General features: G+C 36.0%; 1 protein-coding gene across 3 annotated transcripts in view; it reads right to left on the bottom strand.

The window, feature by feature from the left end:
- The window catches only part of CCDC18 (coiled-coil domain containing 18), a 25,086-nt gene extending 7,181 nt beyond the window's left edge, over positions 1 to 17,905 (bottom strand). For 2 of the 3 annotated variants that reach the window (XM_072932507.1, XM_072932506.1), the window contains exons 1-22: positions 17,629 to 17,905; positions 17,115 to 17,262; positions 16,791 to 16,941; positions 16,073 to 16,240; positions 15,074 to 15,183; positions 14,084 to 14,212; positions 12,530 to 12,626; positions 11,689 to 11,810; positions 10,594 to 10,903; positions 10,306 to 10,409; positions 10,036 to 10,196; positions 9,312 to 9,532; positions 8,435 to 8,545; positions 7,697 to 7,828; positions 6,842 to 6,976; positions 6,213 to 6,290; positions 4,589 to 4,705; positions 3,172 to 3,339; positions 2,574 to 2,716; positions 1,969 to 2,132; positions 997 to 1,210; positions 357 to 456 (exon numbers count right to left, since the gene is read on the bottom strand). In XM_072932507.1, coding sequence (XP_072788608.1) covers positions 357 to 456; positions 997 to 1,210; positions 1,969 to 2,132; positions 2,574 to 2,716; positions 3,172 to 3,339; positions 4,589 to 4,705; positions 6,213 to 6,290; positions 6,842 to 6,976; positions 7,697 to 7,828; positions 8,435 to 8,545; positions 9,312 to 9,532; positions 10,036 to 10,196; positions 10,306 to 10,409; positions 10,594 to 10,903; positions 11,689 to 11,810; positions 12,530 to 12,626; positions 14,084 to 14,212; positions 15,074 to 15,183; positions 16,073 to 16,240; positions 16,791 to 16,941; positions 17,115 to 17,254 — 3,075 coding nt within the window. In that variant the 5' untranslated portion in view covers positions 17,255 to 17,262; positions 17,629 to 17,905. The remainder of the gene's footprint in view (positions 1 to 356; positions 457 to 996; positions 1,211 to 1,968; positions 2,133 to 2,573; positions 2,717 to 3,171; positions 3,340 to 4,588; positions 4,706 to 6,212; positions 6,291 to 6,841; positions 6,977 to 7,696; positions 7,829 to 8,434; positions 8,546 to 9,311; positions 9,533 to 10,035; positions 10,197 to 10,305; positions 10,410 to 10,593; positions 10,904 to 11,688; positions 11,811 to 12,529; positions 12,627 to 14,083; positions 14,213 to 15,073; positions 15,184 to 16,072; positions 16,241 to 16,790; positions 16,942 to 17,114; positions 17,263 to 17,628) is intronic. The other variant, XM_072932508.1, reaches the window with a different exon arrangement.

Genomic DNA, 17,905 nt, shown 5'->3' with positions numbered 1-17,905 from the left:
AGCAGTCAATATAAAGCTATACCCTAGCTATTCCATTTAAATAGTGGTTAAAAAGAAAAGGGGAAAATTGGGGAAAAGTCCGTAATTGAATATATTAGGTCTTCATATACACATAATGCAAACCTAGTTATCCTTTTCAAAGGATACTTTATCACTAAGACTCTTGGGACAGGTTATGGCATAAGGCTTCTGATTTTCCTGGTACATAAGGTTTAAAAAACATACAGTGGGTTTGAGGTTAGCCCTGTGGTTGTAGGAACCAGTTCAGTTTGAAACAATATATCAAAGCAACCAAACCTAGTTATCTCCTATATAACAGGAATAACTGTCAGTGACATGCTTAAAAATTATCTCACCTGAGCTACTCTTTGTTTCAGTTCCCAATTCCTTTCTTTCAGTGCTTGGTCCATGTCAAGGAGTTCCTGCTTTTTGTCTTCAATTTCATCCTTACAATACCTGAAATTCTCATACATTTAATTGCTTAATGCATATTCAGTTGCTTAGCTTCAAATATCCAGCTTGAAAATCATGAGATCTATTACTTACTTACAGCATATTACCCTAAGGGTGAATCGATTGCAAGGAAACAAATCCAAATAGAATAATTCTGTTAATTATATTCCAGGTGGAGGAATTCCTAATAACTTCATTATTCAAGTTATTTAATTGGCTATATCAGGATTCTTTAAAAAAGAAAGTATCATTAATTTGTGGTTAGGAAGGAAACTGGACAATTTGACTATTCTTATGATTCCTTCACAGCTTTAAGATTCCAAAAAAAGATTTTAAAACAGAATTCCCCAAAAAGAATTTAGTACTTTTAGAAATTAAATATGAGCTGAGGATATCGAGTATCAAGTTATCTGATGGCCACAAACCACCTAAAAATTATAGAGAGCTGCTAAGAACATTTAAAAATCCCATCCAAACTACTTGCTATTCTTAAAGAATAACCAACATAGATAAGTTTTCATGACAGAAAAGATACCAGCTCACCTGAGCTCAGTTGTTAGATCCATGATAGCAATGTTCTTCTCCTCCAGAGAGGACTGTGCATTCTGTAATGCACCTTGCAACTCCTGAAGCTGTGTTAAAGTGATCTTTAATTCCCCACAGGCATTCTGCAATGCAGATTCCAGTTCTGCTATTTTCTGTAAAGCTTTCCTGTGGCAAGTCTCGCTTTGAAGCAGCTTATCTTCAAAATCATTCACTATTTTACACACACACCACAAAAGAGAATGTTTAATCATCAGTACATCAGGGTCTTCATGCAACATCACTATCTAGCAGCACTTGTGGTCATAATAAATTTTTTAGGACAATCTAGAAAAATAGTGATTACTTATACAAAAAAAATGTTTATAGTACCTAAGTATTTGCTAATTTTGTTCAATTCATAATCAACAATTGACCTGAAACATAAGGATATATCTAAAAACATCTAGCCAAGGAGACAGTACAGACACAGTAACTGACCATGTAGTGGTAGGAAGAGTGCAAGCAGAATGGCTGGTATTTCTCTGGCTTAAAATAATGGTACAATTAAACTAAATGGAAGATGATGGATGGCAATGTTTGTTATTTCCACAGACTTGTGGGGTTTTCTGTTTGTTTCAAAGAGCTGCATTTTTTGAATAGCATATGCCTTTATTAAAGCTAAGTGCCTCATATGACTATCACATTATTAATCTGCATTACCAATTTACATGGAAACTACTTAGTATTTCACCTGGGGTGAAGGTATATACCACAAAAGCGAGAATTTGCAAAAGTATCTGAAAAACGTTTGTGATTTTTTGGGGTTGTGGGGGTATTGTTCATTTGGGTTTGGTTTTGTTTGGGTTTAAGATTATCAGTGTTTGACCCTCATGTACTTGATTATGAAAGTGGGGGGAAGGAAAAATGTCTAATACATTCAGAGGAATAGTTTAACAAAAGGAAGCCTGAGAAACAAAATAGCCAAATTACCCTCATTTGCCTTTCTATTGAGCTCTGATCTTGCTTCTTCCAGAGTGATATCCAACTGATTTATCTGCAGTGCTTTGTTTGCACCATCTCGTTGTAATTGCACTACTTCTTTTTCCATGCCAGTAAGTTCATTTTTGCACTGATCCATCTCCAATTTAATCTGGCTAATAGAAGCAACCAGAACAAAATAAGCCAAGGAATAATAAGAGCAACACACTCTAAGACAAGTGTTTGTGAATAAAATAGAAATAAAAGTCATGTTAAGTAAGCTTTTCTTGTAATCAAAACTATATTCTTTAAGACTAGCAAGCTCCTGTAGAATGTACTATCTATAATTACAAGCAAGCTGATATGGTTATGATTTAAACTGCTTTATGAAGTGCTATCTTAAGGCTAAGTAGGTTGCCAGGACATGCATTAATTCCATTGGAAAACTGTTCCAGAAAGTCATGCCTCTGCTAGTCAGAAGCTTCCCTTCTGATTTCCAGTCTATGCTCACAGAGAAATTGAAGTGTAAGCCCACAGCTGAACACCATTTCAGACAGCAAATGTTCTGAGCCATATGCCCATGTGCAGAATACTCCTCTCATTTATACTAAACCTACCTTATTGTACAATTCAGTTCATCCACCTTCTGTCTGTTTAAGTCTGCTTCCTGAGCAGCTAGGCATAGTTTCTCCTCCACCTTTCTCAACTCATCTTCTGCACATGCTTTCTGCTTCTGAAGCTCTTTTTCCAAATTGGATACCTATTGAAAATGGCGTTTAAAGAGTAGTTTCAAATTGCATACCAAAGAAATACTCATTCTTATCTTGCAACTCACATAAGGAGAGTTTTTACACTATAGATTTCTTTATAGTCTGTATGTAATTTAAAACTAAAACTCTACACATTTGAAAGACAAATAGTCTCTAGTAAATGTAACAAGATGCAACTTTCTAAATTTAAATGCACCTATACTTATCTGCAGTCTAGGGCTTGATTTTCCAAGTACCTAGCCACTCTAATGCTAACTAGAATTTTTGATAGCTCAGAAACTGGATTAAGATAAAACAAGCCACTAAACTCTCTATTTTAGATATATTAAATAATTATTATCAACTGAGTTATCAAAGAAATATTCAGATTTTATAGGTATTACGAAAACATATACAAGGCATTTAATTTTCTCTATATATGTAGACACTTCTCATCATACTGCACCTGTTTTTCAAGTTTAATTTGAGTATCTTCCAACTCCCCATTTCTAATAGTTTCTTGCTGTAACATTTGCTGCTGATGATGCAAAGTTTGTTGCAGGAGAATATTTTGTTCACTCATGTCCTGAATAGTCTGACCTTTAATTTTTATTTCTTTCTGTAAATAATGAAGCTGAAAAGACATTTATTTTCCATTAAAATAAAACATTTTTATTTGCAGTTGTGTCAGCTATTCTCTCTTAACGAACACAGAATCACACTTGTGATATAATAAAACTTTTGGGTCTGAATTTAGTCGCATTACAGTTTCAACAGTACATAACAGATCTCATAATTCATCAAGTTATGCTCTACACAGTGAAGAAAGTAGTAACTTGTCAGTCAGTCAGTCCCAGGTTTTAATTCTTGCTTTCTAAATAGAACTTTTTAATATTTTAAAAACATATATAGCAGATTTTTAGTTAGATCTACTTTTCTTTCTGCCAGTCTTTATTTCTCAGAAAGTCCTTGTTTTCCCCTTGAGATTTTGCTCTCAGTCCTCCCCTTTATTTCTTTTTGCCTGTATGACAATAGTCATTCCAATAAAAAAAGCAATTTTGAGTGTCTAACTTGTTTTATGTTGACTAATCTGGTTTCTCAGTGGTGAATGCCAGAGGGAACTCTTCTGGGGAAAAAAAAAAAAGGGCGGGGGAGGAGTGTTCTTGAAAAAATAAAGCCTCACTTGCTACTCTTGATGTCTCACACAGGATCCAGTCCCTTCATACGCAGTATAGGAAGAGCAGGGTTTAGGGCTTAGGAAGCAGCAGTAAATATCACAGGTTTTTGTCTGACACAGACAACACAACTTCCATCAAGCTAGTCCTGTACAGGGTCCAGCAACCTCCACTTGACTAAAGCCTCTCTCAGCAGGTAGGCCAGCACTGACATGATCAGCCTACTATATAATTAGTTCACCCACAAATAAAAATTCCTTCTAATATTTAAAGTTAACTCTTTCTTGCTTTCAAGCAGTAGTGGACAGTATGATAAAACTCAGGGTCTAGAAGTAAACATTTTTTATGCCCAGAACTTCTTCCCCATTAAGACAGCTAAAAAACAGATCCATTTTGAGCACTTAAATTTATATTACAATAGTGCTCTTTGCATTTTTCCCATGATAATGTTTTGTTTCACATTATTCTAATTTTGTTACTTCTTTCAACAATTCATTTATCTTAGTGCTTCTTTTCCCTTAACTTACCCCATGTTTCTGAGTTATGATTTTCCCCTTTACCCTCACAAAATGTATCATTTCTTCCCAGCTTACTTCCCATCCACATGTCCTGTTGCAAATTTTGGCTGTCATTTTACAAACTTTTAGATTAAATCAATCATAACAAGAGTTCTGTCCAATACAGAGGAGTTATAAAACAACCTGTTACCTCTTCAGACTTTTCTTTCAGCTGATTTTCAAACATCTCCTTATTTTCTTGTGACTGACTCAAATACAGTGCAACTTCTTCCTGACATACCTTTAGTGCTGACTCAAGTTGTCGTACCTAGATGAATGGAATAGATTGTTTAAAATTGCATGGCATGGCTTTTATTAACTGGTCTAAGAATTGTATTAAAAGACAGCTTTGTGTAAAACATCAGAAAAGCTACATTTTTATCATATGAGTATTAAAACAGTCATGGAAGATAATAGTAAACTTTAAAACTGAAATAGTCTTCAAAAATTGAAATTATTTGTGAAATTAAAAATTATACTTTAGACTGTGTTTATATCAGATGAGACTATCAGTTATGAGAAGATATGCCAACATTTGTCAGAAGCTAGAATTAAAAAACAAACATGGGGTCAATCCCAAAGCATGAATCCATCATGGTCCATTACATATAGAACTGCATAAATAAATTTGGAATTATCATCATAGGTGAGTTGGCACACATATTTTTTTAAAAAAAACACTCAGATCTTACTAAAATTCTTTTCAAAAAATTACCAAGTAGCATGATTTCCCTTTCTACACTGGGGGACGGTGCCTGAATTTCACCAAATGGGAAAGGAAGAGCTTTGAGCAGTGTCAACACTGTCAACCTATTTTAGACTTTTAATGCAATCTCTTACAAATACCTTATAACCTTGAACTGATAAAAATTATAACAAACTCTGAGATCTTAAGGCATAGTAATTAAGCTTTTCTTAAACATTTGGTTTCAATGCTAGGATTTCTCACCATTTGGTTTCAATGCTAGGATTTCTCATCAATGAGAATTGTGCTGAATTTAGCTGCAGATAGTCTAATTCTTTCAATTTTGCAATCAGACTGCCAGTTTTCTAAACTATACTGGATACTGGACTCTGTATCTCTGTCTGCAGCTGATTCAGCGGTTTTTGGAGAGAAATTACTGTGTGTCTTGATATTAAGTCTCTGGAAACCATCCCAAATACTGCAAAGACACTTGGATAGCAAATTGGTCCTACACAAGCTCAGAAAAAGCATGAAAACAGCAAAGTCCCTAGTACATCATGAAGATTTAATACTTGCCTAGGGTAAATCCACACATGGCACTGGTTTATTAAAATCCTGTTAGAAGTGTTGCATGGAAAATGTTTATCCGGCAAACACCAGGAAGAGCTAAAGATGGCTAAAACCATGATCAACATTACAGTATCACATGTCTAAAAGACATGCCATATGTAGACCAAAAGCATATATAACATTAGCTCTATGAGACAATGTTGGACTTTAAGAGTACAATAAGCACAAGTTTACCCTATTTGTAACTACAGTAATTGCATTAAGCAATTATGCATTGCATAATCTCTTATTGTAGGTTTCATCATACTTATTTTAATTAAAAAAAGAAAACAAAATGAAACAGATAAAAAGTAAATGCTTCAGACAAATGACTTCTGGAATATTTACTTAAGAAAAATAAAAGTATATATTTAAATATATTAATTAATATAAAATAGTTCTTCTATTAAAGATAAAAGGAAATACACTGTTACTGCAAACTTTTAAACTATTACTTGAACATTACAGAGATCTTACTGACTTTGATTTTTTCTTCTGTTAACTGACTTTCCAGCATCTTCAGTCCTTGATCTTTCTTGACATTTTGATTTTCCATTTCCTGTTTTAACAGATATTTTTATTCAAGAGAGCCAAATACAAATATTACATAACATTAACCTAATGTTATAAAGTTATAAGTAATTTAATAAAAACTCAATCAGAATCAGGAAAAAAAAATGCAGATCAGTGTATCTAAACACAATTGCTTGCATAATGTATTGGTGTACATAAATACTGAGTGAATTTAGTTGCTGAGAGATGTCTCTTCACATTCTGCAGCAGCAAGCATTATTAAAAGGAATAAACTATTATCATACTAGAACATTGGTTTTCTACCTAGTGTAGGATTGGTGCAATCATTCTTTATCCAGATCTCTTTCCTTTCATTAGAGAGAGAAGCCCAAGGGGTAATCCAGAGGCATAAAGAGAATGCTAAGACAGAAAATACTGAAAGGTCATTAAAATTTTTACAATATATAGTAGTAGCAGTAATTGGTGATTACTCAAACAAGAATTAAGAAAACAAAAACAAAAAAAGTATTTATGCTTTCCATTATTTTTAGTCACTTGCTTGATTTGCATTTAAAGAAAGTCAAGAGCCAGCCTTACCTCTCTGTTTCCTGTTAGCAGCCCATCCAATGATTCAATGTGATGCTGTTTGTTTATAACCTCTTGTTGTAAAATAGATATTATTTTATCTTGTTCAATGAATTGTTGCTGTTTCTTCTCCAGCTGTGTGCGAAGCTGTCCATAAGTAAATAGCAATTTATTATTTTAATAAAAATGTATTAATCTAAATATGTGATTCAGTTCTATTCACTCATAATTTTTATAATGAAAATTAAATACATTACTACCATTAGCAGTATTGTGCAGTCTAAAAATTATCAAGAAATCCCGAGCACTTAGTATCTTAATTCCAGAGGAGAATGAGGGCAGAGTGCAATTATCTGTCACCAGCCAAGACAATAAGACATTCATACATTCTTTACTAAAAGATGAGAAGTTTCTTAAACAGCTAGAAATAATCACAGTTATATTTCTAATCACATGGAGAAATATTTCTTCTCTAGAGACTGAGAAACCTCCAACAGTTCTCCCTGAATGCAGATGTTCATAAGGCTCAGTTTGGCAGAGGTTCAGGCAATGAGAATATTTTTAGAAGCTGTCATGCTTTAAACCCAGTAGGCACTAAAGCTATACTCTTTTTTTGCTATGTGTTTGGAACAGTATTCTTCTTAAGTCCTTATTTCTCTTCAGCTAAGCAGGATATGAATATTTCAGAGGGAAAGTTGTATAGCTAGTTAGATGGAAAATGTAGTAAAATCAGGGAATGTAGGGAGAAGAAAGATCTTTTTACATACTTTTTTAATACCTGTGTCTTGAAATTACAAGACAAATTAATATACGAAAAAGTTACCAAGTATAACACTTATACATAATACGACACAATAAAGGTCTTACTAGAGCAATTTGTTTCTCCATTTCTTTGTGCTGCTCGAGGTGAAGCAACTTTTCATTTTCAAAAGCAGAAGTTATTTTCTCATGTTCTTCACTGATAGTTGTTTCCAGCTCATGAATGCATCTGTTTTTTCCCTGGGAAGTGGCAACAATAAAAGGACTTAATAAAAACATTTAGCTGTGATATTAAGTTATTTGATCATCTGGTTTCAAGAATTCATAAAGGAACAACAAAAAAATTCTGAAGTTACACAGAGTGTGTGTCATCTCAAAGGACATCACACTTATACCACAGGTATAGAATGCCAGTAAATGCAGCCACTAGAAAGACAAGGTGTCTGCCAAGACAGACTATGGCACAGATACCTCCTGACAAAGACAAAAAGAAATTCTATGTTCATATGCACAGATGGAATGTTTAAAATACCATTTTGAAGATTTTTTATCTTACAAATCTACATGTATTTCACTGAAACAAATGGCAATTCAACAGGGCCAGATCTTTATTGCATATGTGACCACAAGGAAAATATAACATGTCCTTGCCACATTCAAGGGCAGGGAAAAAAGGATGTTTTATTTCAAACAAGATTCTGTTTTTAAAACCTGTGTTCTTACAATCTGCACAGATTATTTAGCAGATCTGAAAGTCCACACATTTTGAATACAGGGAATACTAGTGTCAAGTTATACTTTTATGTTTTTTTAAATAAATGTGGTTTCTCACTGAGAACATTTTACCATGAGTTCCAGTTCCAACTCAGTATTTCTTTCTGCGGCAGTGGAATAAGCAATAGTCTTTTCTTCCAACTGTTTCTCAAGTGCAGAAAGCTGAGAAGACTTCTTTCTTATCTGAAATGAAATATGGCACAAAACAGCATTTAGACAACTGTTTCAATTTTACTCAAATATTTGTATGCACTTTCTTATCACCAATTCCATTTTAGCTGCTACTATAGTATTCTTAATAAACTGTTAAATATTTTATTTGTTGAACTATTTTATTTTATTACTTATGGAGAAAGATTTAGGACAATTTACCTACAATTTATCCAATTAATTATCAGTGAAATAGATTTACATATTTATAACATTTACATTCATTATTAGGAAATAACTGCAAAGCCCATTATGCTGAACTCTGTAAACACATTAGCACCAGAATAGAAACATTAGCAATTTAATTTATTCACCCTGAGAAAAGCTGAAGCTTAAATTTTTTCTTTTGTGACTCTCTGGTAATGATGTTCATCTCTGGCAACTACAGTAGGATTTAATGAGGAAAAATACAACTGTTCTTTCAACCTGATTTCTAGGATTACCCATTAATTCAACCACACCAAAGCAACAAGACTGTATGTATTTTCCACATAACAAATCAAAGTAGTAGCAGAAAAGCCTACTAACTACACAAACTTTAAAACAGTATTCTGACAAATAACAAATTAGGGTTGCTAGGCCTTTCTCCTTGTTGAAAAGTTTAAATTTTTCTCAAATTAATCAGTTTTGAAAATTATTATGGCAAATGCAGTTTTCCATAACTATTGTCTTCACTATCTTTGATTACTGAACTGAAAAAAAAAGTGACATATTCTTTTCAGTGCTATTTAAAACTTACTTCTCTCTCTAAGCTACTAGTTTTTGAAGCCTTCTTCAATAGGTCTTCCTGTATGATTTGAAACTGACTGGTTCTTTGAGCCATGCTGGTCCTCAAGGCAGAATTCTCATCATCTGCTTTTATCAGTTTAGTGCGTAGCTCTTCTATCTCTTTCTGGAATTTTTGCCTCACCTTTTCAAACTGTTTGCTTATAAGTTCCAACTCTTGACATTTTCTCCTCTCTCAAAGTAGAAAAAATAAATTTAAGATTAATTTATAAAAGAACATGCAAACCCATAATGTAACTGAATGCAGTGACTCATGAAAACAAACAAAAATCCCAACAAAACCCCAAGAAACAAATAATCATCATATAGGTGCCTGGACGTAATTTCATGGAGCAGTCCTAGCAGTAATGACAGAAGCAATCAGAGAAACACTGGAACACCAGGATGCAGAGAAAAGAGTCAACAAAAATACAGAGATTTTAGCATAATCTGCAAAAAGAAAAAATACATGGTTCCATTTCAACACAACTCCTAGCTCAGCAATTGCTGAACGAGTAACTTAAGCAGCTAAAGAAAGAAACATATTGTGTCTGGAGAGCATGACAGTTTCCAAGGTGGCAAAATGTTCCCTGTTCAAACAAAGCATACATGCTGTAAAACCAACTTGAACCCTTGCAGAACATTTCTGTTCTGTGGATTAATTAGACAGAACTGCACAGCTATGTCAGCAAGCTTACCTCCTGGATTTCTGATCAATTTGACAGGCTCTGTTTCCAGGTCACATAACCTGTTGTTTTCTTGTCCTTCAATACTGTTAGAAAGATGCTCAGCTCCAGTACAGACAGTTAAGTTTGCCCCAGGTTTCTGATTTTCTGCTTCTTTCATTGCCAGTTTAATGCTATTATAAAGAAGGAGACAGCTATTTAACATTCTTTCTGCATGCTAATTCTAATAGCACCTTATTATTTGCCTAATCTTGCCATAGTTCAGTAACCAGAAAGTTATACCTTAAGTCTGCAATCAAAGGTTTACTGGATTCACCACAAGATTCAGAGGTAGCTTCTTTTGCTGACGAACTCAATAGCTGGTGTTTGAAATGGTGCCATTTAAACTAAAAGAAAACAAAGGTCAATGAAGAAATAACCTTTTAGTGCTTCATAGCACCCTTAATTCATGAGTTATACTGGCATATAAATTTTGAGACACATATACCAGGATATTAAGAGTTTGGATAACTCAATCCTTAAAACTATTCAAAACATAATATACTGTTAAGACTGTATCAGTTACTCTACCTCTTCAGATGTACCTAAAGACAACTGAGAAATAATGGTTTTTAGTATGTTGAGCTCTTCCCTTGAATCCTCTATTTCTTGACGACATAATTTCAAGTGGTTATGTTGCTGTGCAGTAAGTGCTCTCAGCTCTTCATTTTCACTTAATAGAGCATTTTTCTCTTCAAGTACTACTCCTTTTTCAGAAAGTTCACTCTCAAGCTTGATGATCTTCTGATCAGACTGACTCAGCATTGATGTCATTTCAGTGTTCTTTGCCTCTAAACCTTTAATTTCTTCTTTTGTGTTGTGATTCTCTTCCTTTAATTGTCTAAAAAGACATATAAAAGCTATTTCATTACTAGAGGCAGAGATTTACTGAGGAGACTCAAGCTAGTGTAGAGGTGTTCATACACTGCCCACTCTTGCCAAAATGGCCTAAAGAACAACTAAGAGAGGAATGCGAATGCAGACAAAGTATGTAAATTGAATAACTCCAAAATGTCTGTGCAGGTGTTTGTCCAAACCTAACAATTCTAAAGACAATCAGCTGATGGTTGTCTACCCTCATTAAAGCAATGAGGAAATTACCAAAGAACTTCTGAAAAACAGGGGGTTTCAGCTTGAAATAAAACATACAAGAAACATAAAAACTTGTAGCAGTTGGAGTTGGGACAGAGAGCAGTCAAAACCAGGTTTGACTGTTCCATAAGCTGCAGTCAGCATCACAACCTCCACTGAGGCCTGAGTGCAGCCTCCCCATCAGATGCCAAGTGTCCCTCGTTGCAGCTAGGGACTGACAAGGTGGTGTGCAAGAGGCAGGGACCCAGGGGTGGCAGTGCTGGGGACACCCAGGGCAGAGCACAGGGTACACAGCCCATGGCCCTCAGCAGCAGCCAGAGGCCCCAGGAACCTGTGCCCCAGAAGGCTTGGGGGGGCTTCATTCTGAGAATGGGGGGCAGCACATGGGATTAAAATGTTTAAAAATTAGTTACAGAAAGTAAGTAGGAATGTATTGAACTATATGAATTGAGAAAAACATTCACAGTGACAATTGCAATGTGCAAGTTCTTGTAAAAACACTGTGCAGAGAATTTTTAAAAGCCTTTGTGTTACCTTAGCTGCTCTTCTAGGATGTCTAGATCCTTTCTATAGCTGATACACTTTTCATTCAACGTCTCTTTTTCTTTTTCACAATTAATTAAACGTTCTCCCAAGACTACTTCTTCAGCTTTAGCCTTAAAAAACCAATTTTTTTCATTACTGTACAGCAATAAACAAAGTTTCCATGTCAAGAGGCTATTTTTAAAATAATAATATGCTCTTTCTGGTAAGTAAGTAGATAATACTATTGGGGAGAGAGGCAAAGTAGTTTTCTTTTTCTGTCATTTAGGAAACAAAAACTTAATATTTTAGGGTACAATTGTGGTTGACAACCTAGTTCCACAAGGAAAGAAGTCTAACAAAAAAAAAAATCTCTGTAAGAGCTAACTGTATTTTGTCCTTTCACAAGGCAGGAACAATTAACAATTCTGATCGTTGGAACTTTGGGAGATGACTTCATTTTCATCTTAGCTCTTCTTCAGCATGTTTCATTGAACAGCTTATACAGATGGAGGAAAAAGCGTTTTTAAAGGCTCTTGTATTTTTAAAATGTAAATTTCCCAGCTGGCAAGCAGGAGACATAAAAAACAGCAGCAGTATTAGGATAGTGCAAAGATGCAGACTCCAAAGATCCAGACTGTGCAAAGACAGTGTAAAACTCAATTTATATATAGTATAGAACTCAATTTATAACTACAAACAGTTGCTCACCCTGTCCCATATCTTTTAGGACTTTGCCACCAACAAGTGGAAACAATTGACTCTCTGATGAACCTGTTACTATTAGCTGCCTGGCCTTTTGGAAGAAACATTTTATTATCATGGCAAATACAAGTGAAGAAAAATCTCTCACCTTTTCTAATGTTTCAGTTATTTCTGCTTTATACTTCATGAAAGCTCTTGTCAGCTCCTCCACGTTCAACAAAGCTTCATTTCTTTGCTGTTGTGCTCTGCCAAGCAAAAGATGCAAACCAATTTTAAAACCCACAAACTCCAGCCATTAATGTAACTATCTTCTCCAGTTACTAAAAACAACTACTGCAGTAATTGCTTCAGGTACTTCCTTTCTTCTTCCAACTTTCCAGGCCCCAGATATCACGAGACTCTGCTCCAACTCAGACTCCCCACTCCTTCCCTCTACGACTCCACAGCACTGCCCCTTCCCCTGTCATTACTCATTAGGGAAGAAGCTGGCAGAGAAGCTCGGCACAGCTCAGGTGTGCAGCCTGCTCAGGACAGCCAGCATGGGCACACCAGAGCTCCTGCTGCTCACTGGGGCTGGCATGGGGCACTGCCTCATTTAAGTACAGCCAACCTTCAGATCTGTGTCTCTCAATCTGAGGACCAGTGCCTGAAAGTATACAGAGAAGGGGATAAGAACATTTCAGAACAACAAAATAGCATTAGTCTAAAGTACTTCAGTTTGCCTGCAAGTTGTTGCAATTAATGATTAAAAGTAAACCATAGTAAGTGTTGATACTAACCATACCATCATACTTAACAGCTGGCAGAAGCTCAGCTTTTCTGAAGTACAAAAATATTTACATTTACAACTAGTAACTAAGTACAGCTAGTTCCAGCCCCACATGCAAAACATTTCTTCAACCACCAGTGCAAGCCCCACAGTATTTCAGGTCTCCTTGCCATAAGAAGGTTAGAGGTAATTTCATGCGTAGAGGCACAAGTCAAACAAAGAGTTTGCATTTAAAAAGTTCAAGAAATGCTTTCCCAAGCCATTAATTCAGGTAATTTTTTGCCCCAGGTAATGCAGTTAAATTAGTAAAGGTAGGGATCTTTTTATTTATTCCACTCACTTCTTTAAAGTTACATTTTGGAGGTGATAGGAGTGTTCATAGCAACTTCCAACAATCAAATTCCCTAGCCCTCTCAGTAGTGACACAGCCACTAGGCTAAAGGAGGCAATAGGAAAGGGAAATGGGGATTGAGATGGAATTACAGCACCTTTTTCAACATAGACAGGTAAGATTAAGGATAACATAAAAATGTTCTCTTGATTAAATTGTTCTTTTATCATTTTCTCACACCAAGCAATACTGCTGAATACCAGTTGCTGAGTATACACTGCAGGTTCTTGCAAGACAAATACAAACATAATTCAGGGAAAATATATTCTGGACACTGAAGCTTTCCATTGCAGTACATCCATTCTGAAGGAAAAAAAACAGCTGATAAACTGGTACTAATGTGTGCTATCAGCCTGCAACTACCAGCTGATCTCAAGACTTTAAATGTGCCCATTTATATAACCACAGAATTTCCCCTTTTTAAAAAAATAACATCCCAAAACAGAAAAGTAATTTGATTCCACAAAGCAAACCACTGCCAATGGAAATAAACAATTATGCTCTATTATTCTATGCTCCATTTATTAAAATTAGTTAATTACCTCTTTCCTTGCTTGCTTTGTTCAATTAACTCAATTCTCAGAACTTTATAGCCTTTTTGATATCTTTCCAACATGTGTTCTCTTTCCATTGCTGTTTTCCGATTTTGATCTAGTCTATCTTCTGCATCTCTAGCAAATAAACAAAGCATAATAAATAATAAGAACTTCTTGTAAAGAAAATAGATTTTTGTTGTTCTTTAGAGCATATAATGTTCCAGAAGTGCTAGACAAACATGCTATAACTCTCAAAACTAGGTTAGGAGCACCATAGTCTGCAGACTCCCCAGGAGTATGTCTGCAGTCTGGAGTGGTATCTAAGACTTATCAATAGGCACCAGGTGTCACAACTGCCAAGGACCAGAGAGCTGACTTGGTGTCGTGAACTCTGATCATAGAAATCATATTTTCTCTGCCAAGAGGTCTGACTGGAAAAGAACACTAAAATATAAATTTAACATAAGTATTTTTACTTTTGTTTTTGTGAAGACAGACTACTGAACTATTAATTGACTATTCCACAACATGAAGTTGTAAGGCAAGTTGACAACCAAGTATGTCTTCCTGACACCTCTGAACAGCATTTACATCAGTTTTATTTGGCCATTTGCCTTGATTAATGTATTCATGAAGAAAGAATTCTTTATGTTACAAAGAACACAGTCACGTTCAGAACTACGTATGCTTGTTACAAGAGAATATACGTGGTCATGTAGCAAACAATCACCCTACCCAGCTGTAAGGGCACATTCCTACTCAGCACACACTACAAACTGGTTTCTTTCACCAGTCTTTTATCATTTTTTCTCAGTTTCTTGAAGTACATTCAGCACAAACTAAACTATATTCCTCCTCCTATAGATGGCTCTGAAATTAAAGTTTCAGACTTCAGATTACATGACCCACACAGTACCAGAAATTATGTCATCCCTAAAAAGAGACTGGACTAGCAGGAAGACAACAATAAAATATTGATTTAAAAGTACACATTACTTCAGAATTTTATCTTGAGCTGAAACTTCTGCTTCCAAATTTACAATCTGTTCTTTCAACTTCGGGATGTTGATTAAATGTGTAGCTAAAGCAGCCTCAAGATATGAAATCTGAAATATAAACATATTTAGGGTTTCATTAACATTTGCATATATACAGGTGAGAAAAAGAAGAACAATCTGCTTACTGAATGACAGTGCTCTTAACCCCACTGTAAATTGTTTGTTCATCTACACCACCTTAACTCAAATTTTCTGCTCATTTAACACTCCTTGTAGTTCCAGTATGTTATTCTGTCTAGCAAAATGATTTCTTTGTAGGCTGACCTTGTCTCTTGCTTTCCCAAGAAATTTATATCCAACTACTTCTTTCAGTGCCAGGCAGCCAAACATTTTGTTTATGTATTTATTTGTACTCTTTAGGAGATAACATTTCTCTAACAAAATCCACAAAGGATAGCTATGTTTTATTATTATATATTAACCAAATAAAACAACATAGTTGTCCTGAAATAAACCTGTACAGACAAATGGAAAGTAAATCAGTAATTATTTATTAGATACAATATTCCCTTCTAACTCATCTTCACTTTTTTCAAAATAGCAATATTAATCCAACCTGAGAGATCAACTATTTTCATTTCCTAGACTATTCACTTCTGTGCCATTTTTGTTCCCATTAATGTCTCAGACACATGGATGTACAGTACTAAATGCATTATTGAACTATCTTCTTTCATAGTGTATTCTTCATTTTGTGGCTTAGTGTCTTTAGACTAAACTTTGGAACATGAGTAGATGGAATTCATAATTAATATAGTTGTTTTGGCCATGGAGAAATAGAGTCCAAACTATTCTGTCCAAGATTAATATTGATTATGAAATATATACTAAATATTAAACAGATTAAAATAAGACAAAACCCAGCACATTCTGCTTGTAATTCTAAACTCAAAAATCATGGTCATTGGTTGTCTTGGGGTACACTAAAGATACATACTTTTATTTTTGACTGCATCAATTCAAAGTTCATTGTTTCCACTCTGTTCTTCAGGTAGTGATTCTGAGAAGTCAAAGATGCATTTTGCTCATGAAGGGCATCCAACTGCTCTTGAAGTTGTTCGTTTTCTTCCACAGGTTTATCCAAAGTTGTGGATACAGAGTAAGACTAGACATAAAAATATGTCTGTTTATGTGTATATATATATATATATATATATATATATATATACACACTTAAATAAAAATACATCATAGAACCAAAAACAGTGTGGGTTGAAAGGGAACATTTACTCCAACCACCTTGCAATGAGCAAGGACAAGCTGAAGTAGATCAACTTGCTCAGAGCCCTGACCAACCTGACCTTGAATGTTTCCTGGGAAGGGGGACCTGTGGTTGTGCTGCACCACCCTCATGAGTAAAACACCTGTCACAACTAATCTAAAGCAGTTGAAAATCATTACCCCTTGCCCCATCGCAACAGGACCTGCCAAAAGCTTTGTCCCCATCTTTCTTACAAGCCTCAAGTACTGAAAGGCGGATCAGAAACTTCCTGCAGCAATGTACTCAAGGGATACTATGTTTAAGGTGCTCCCTTGACATCATTGCCCCATCTACAGTGTATCTACTCCAAGCCCCGCAGCCAAAAATGCTCAAAAACATAGCAAAGAATTGAAAGCCAAAGTAATAAAAATGAGTAATGAAGATAAATATTTACGTTGCATTTTCTTTGAAAATCCTGGTGAGATGTTCTCCCAGAATTCTTCCTACAGCTGGAAAAGCCTTGGCAATCGTAATTGGGCTGTACAAAGTCCTCCAGAGGGACATCGATGACCTCATTGAAGCAGTGGCCATAATGTTCCCCTGTACTAGTGTTTGGAGGGAGAGAAAAAGTCACTACTGCTTTTTTCTTTATTAGGTCGCTCATAAAGACTAGTCAAACAAAAAGCAGAAAAGGAGCTAATTACAGTAATCCATCACATGGAATACGACAGTCACTCTACAAGAGACAGGAGGGTCTCATTCCCAGACATGCTCATACCTGGAAAGCTCTTTCTCTACAGTTTGTAGGTTTTTTTCAGTTCTCCTCAGCTGATTCTGTAATGACTGCACATTTGCTAGCAGGTCATCATCAGCATCATTTCCAGAGCAAGTCCACATACTACATTCCATTGGTAACATGCATAAGGCTAAAGTAATATTTAATATTAAAACAGTGTTAAATAGGCATGAAAACTATTTGCAAAAATTTAAAAAAGGAAAGGAGAAAAAATACAACAAAGAAAACTCTCAATTTCCAAATGTATACATTTCACACATTCCTCCTTCCTATGTTCACTAGATAAAAGTAACAAATTTTCTCTATTGTGATTTCTGTATGCACTCATGAAATACAAAAAGCTTCATGACTTGCCATACATGAAAACTGGAAAAACCTGCTATACATTATTTGCCAAAAATTTGTCACTCAGCACATCGCAGAGATCTGGCAGTCCCGTGCACCTGGCGGGGAGCCCGAGAAGCGAACGGCGCACACGGGAACGCGCAGAACTTGCCTCGCTGCCGGTGACCAGCGCAACGAGAGACGAAAGCGAACCGGCCCCGGGCGGACGGGCAGCACCAGAGCCAGGGCGGGGAACGCCGCAGGGGCCCGGGCGGGCAGGGAGCGGCGGCGCGGGGCGCTGGCGGCCGTCCCTGGGCTCCAGCCGGTCGCTGTGGGGTCGGTGTCGGTGCCGGGGTCGCTGTCGGTGTCGGTGCCGCTCCCGCCGCGCTCGAACAGCGCGGGGCCCTCACGGCGCAGGCGCGGCCCCGCCGCCGGTGCGCCGAGGGCGG

This window comes from Taeniopygia guttata, chromosome 8, assembly GCF_048771995.1.
Source record: "Taeniopygia guttata chromosome 8, bTaeGut7.mat, whole genome shotgun sequence".
Lineage (NCBI taxonomy): Eukaryota > Metazoa > Chordata > Aves > Passeriformes > Estrildidae > Taeniopygia > Taeniopygia guttata.
The sequence above is the reverse complement of the archived record's forward strand: the minus strand, read 5'-3'. Positions and strand labels throughout refer to the sequence as shown.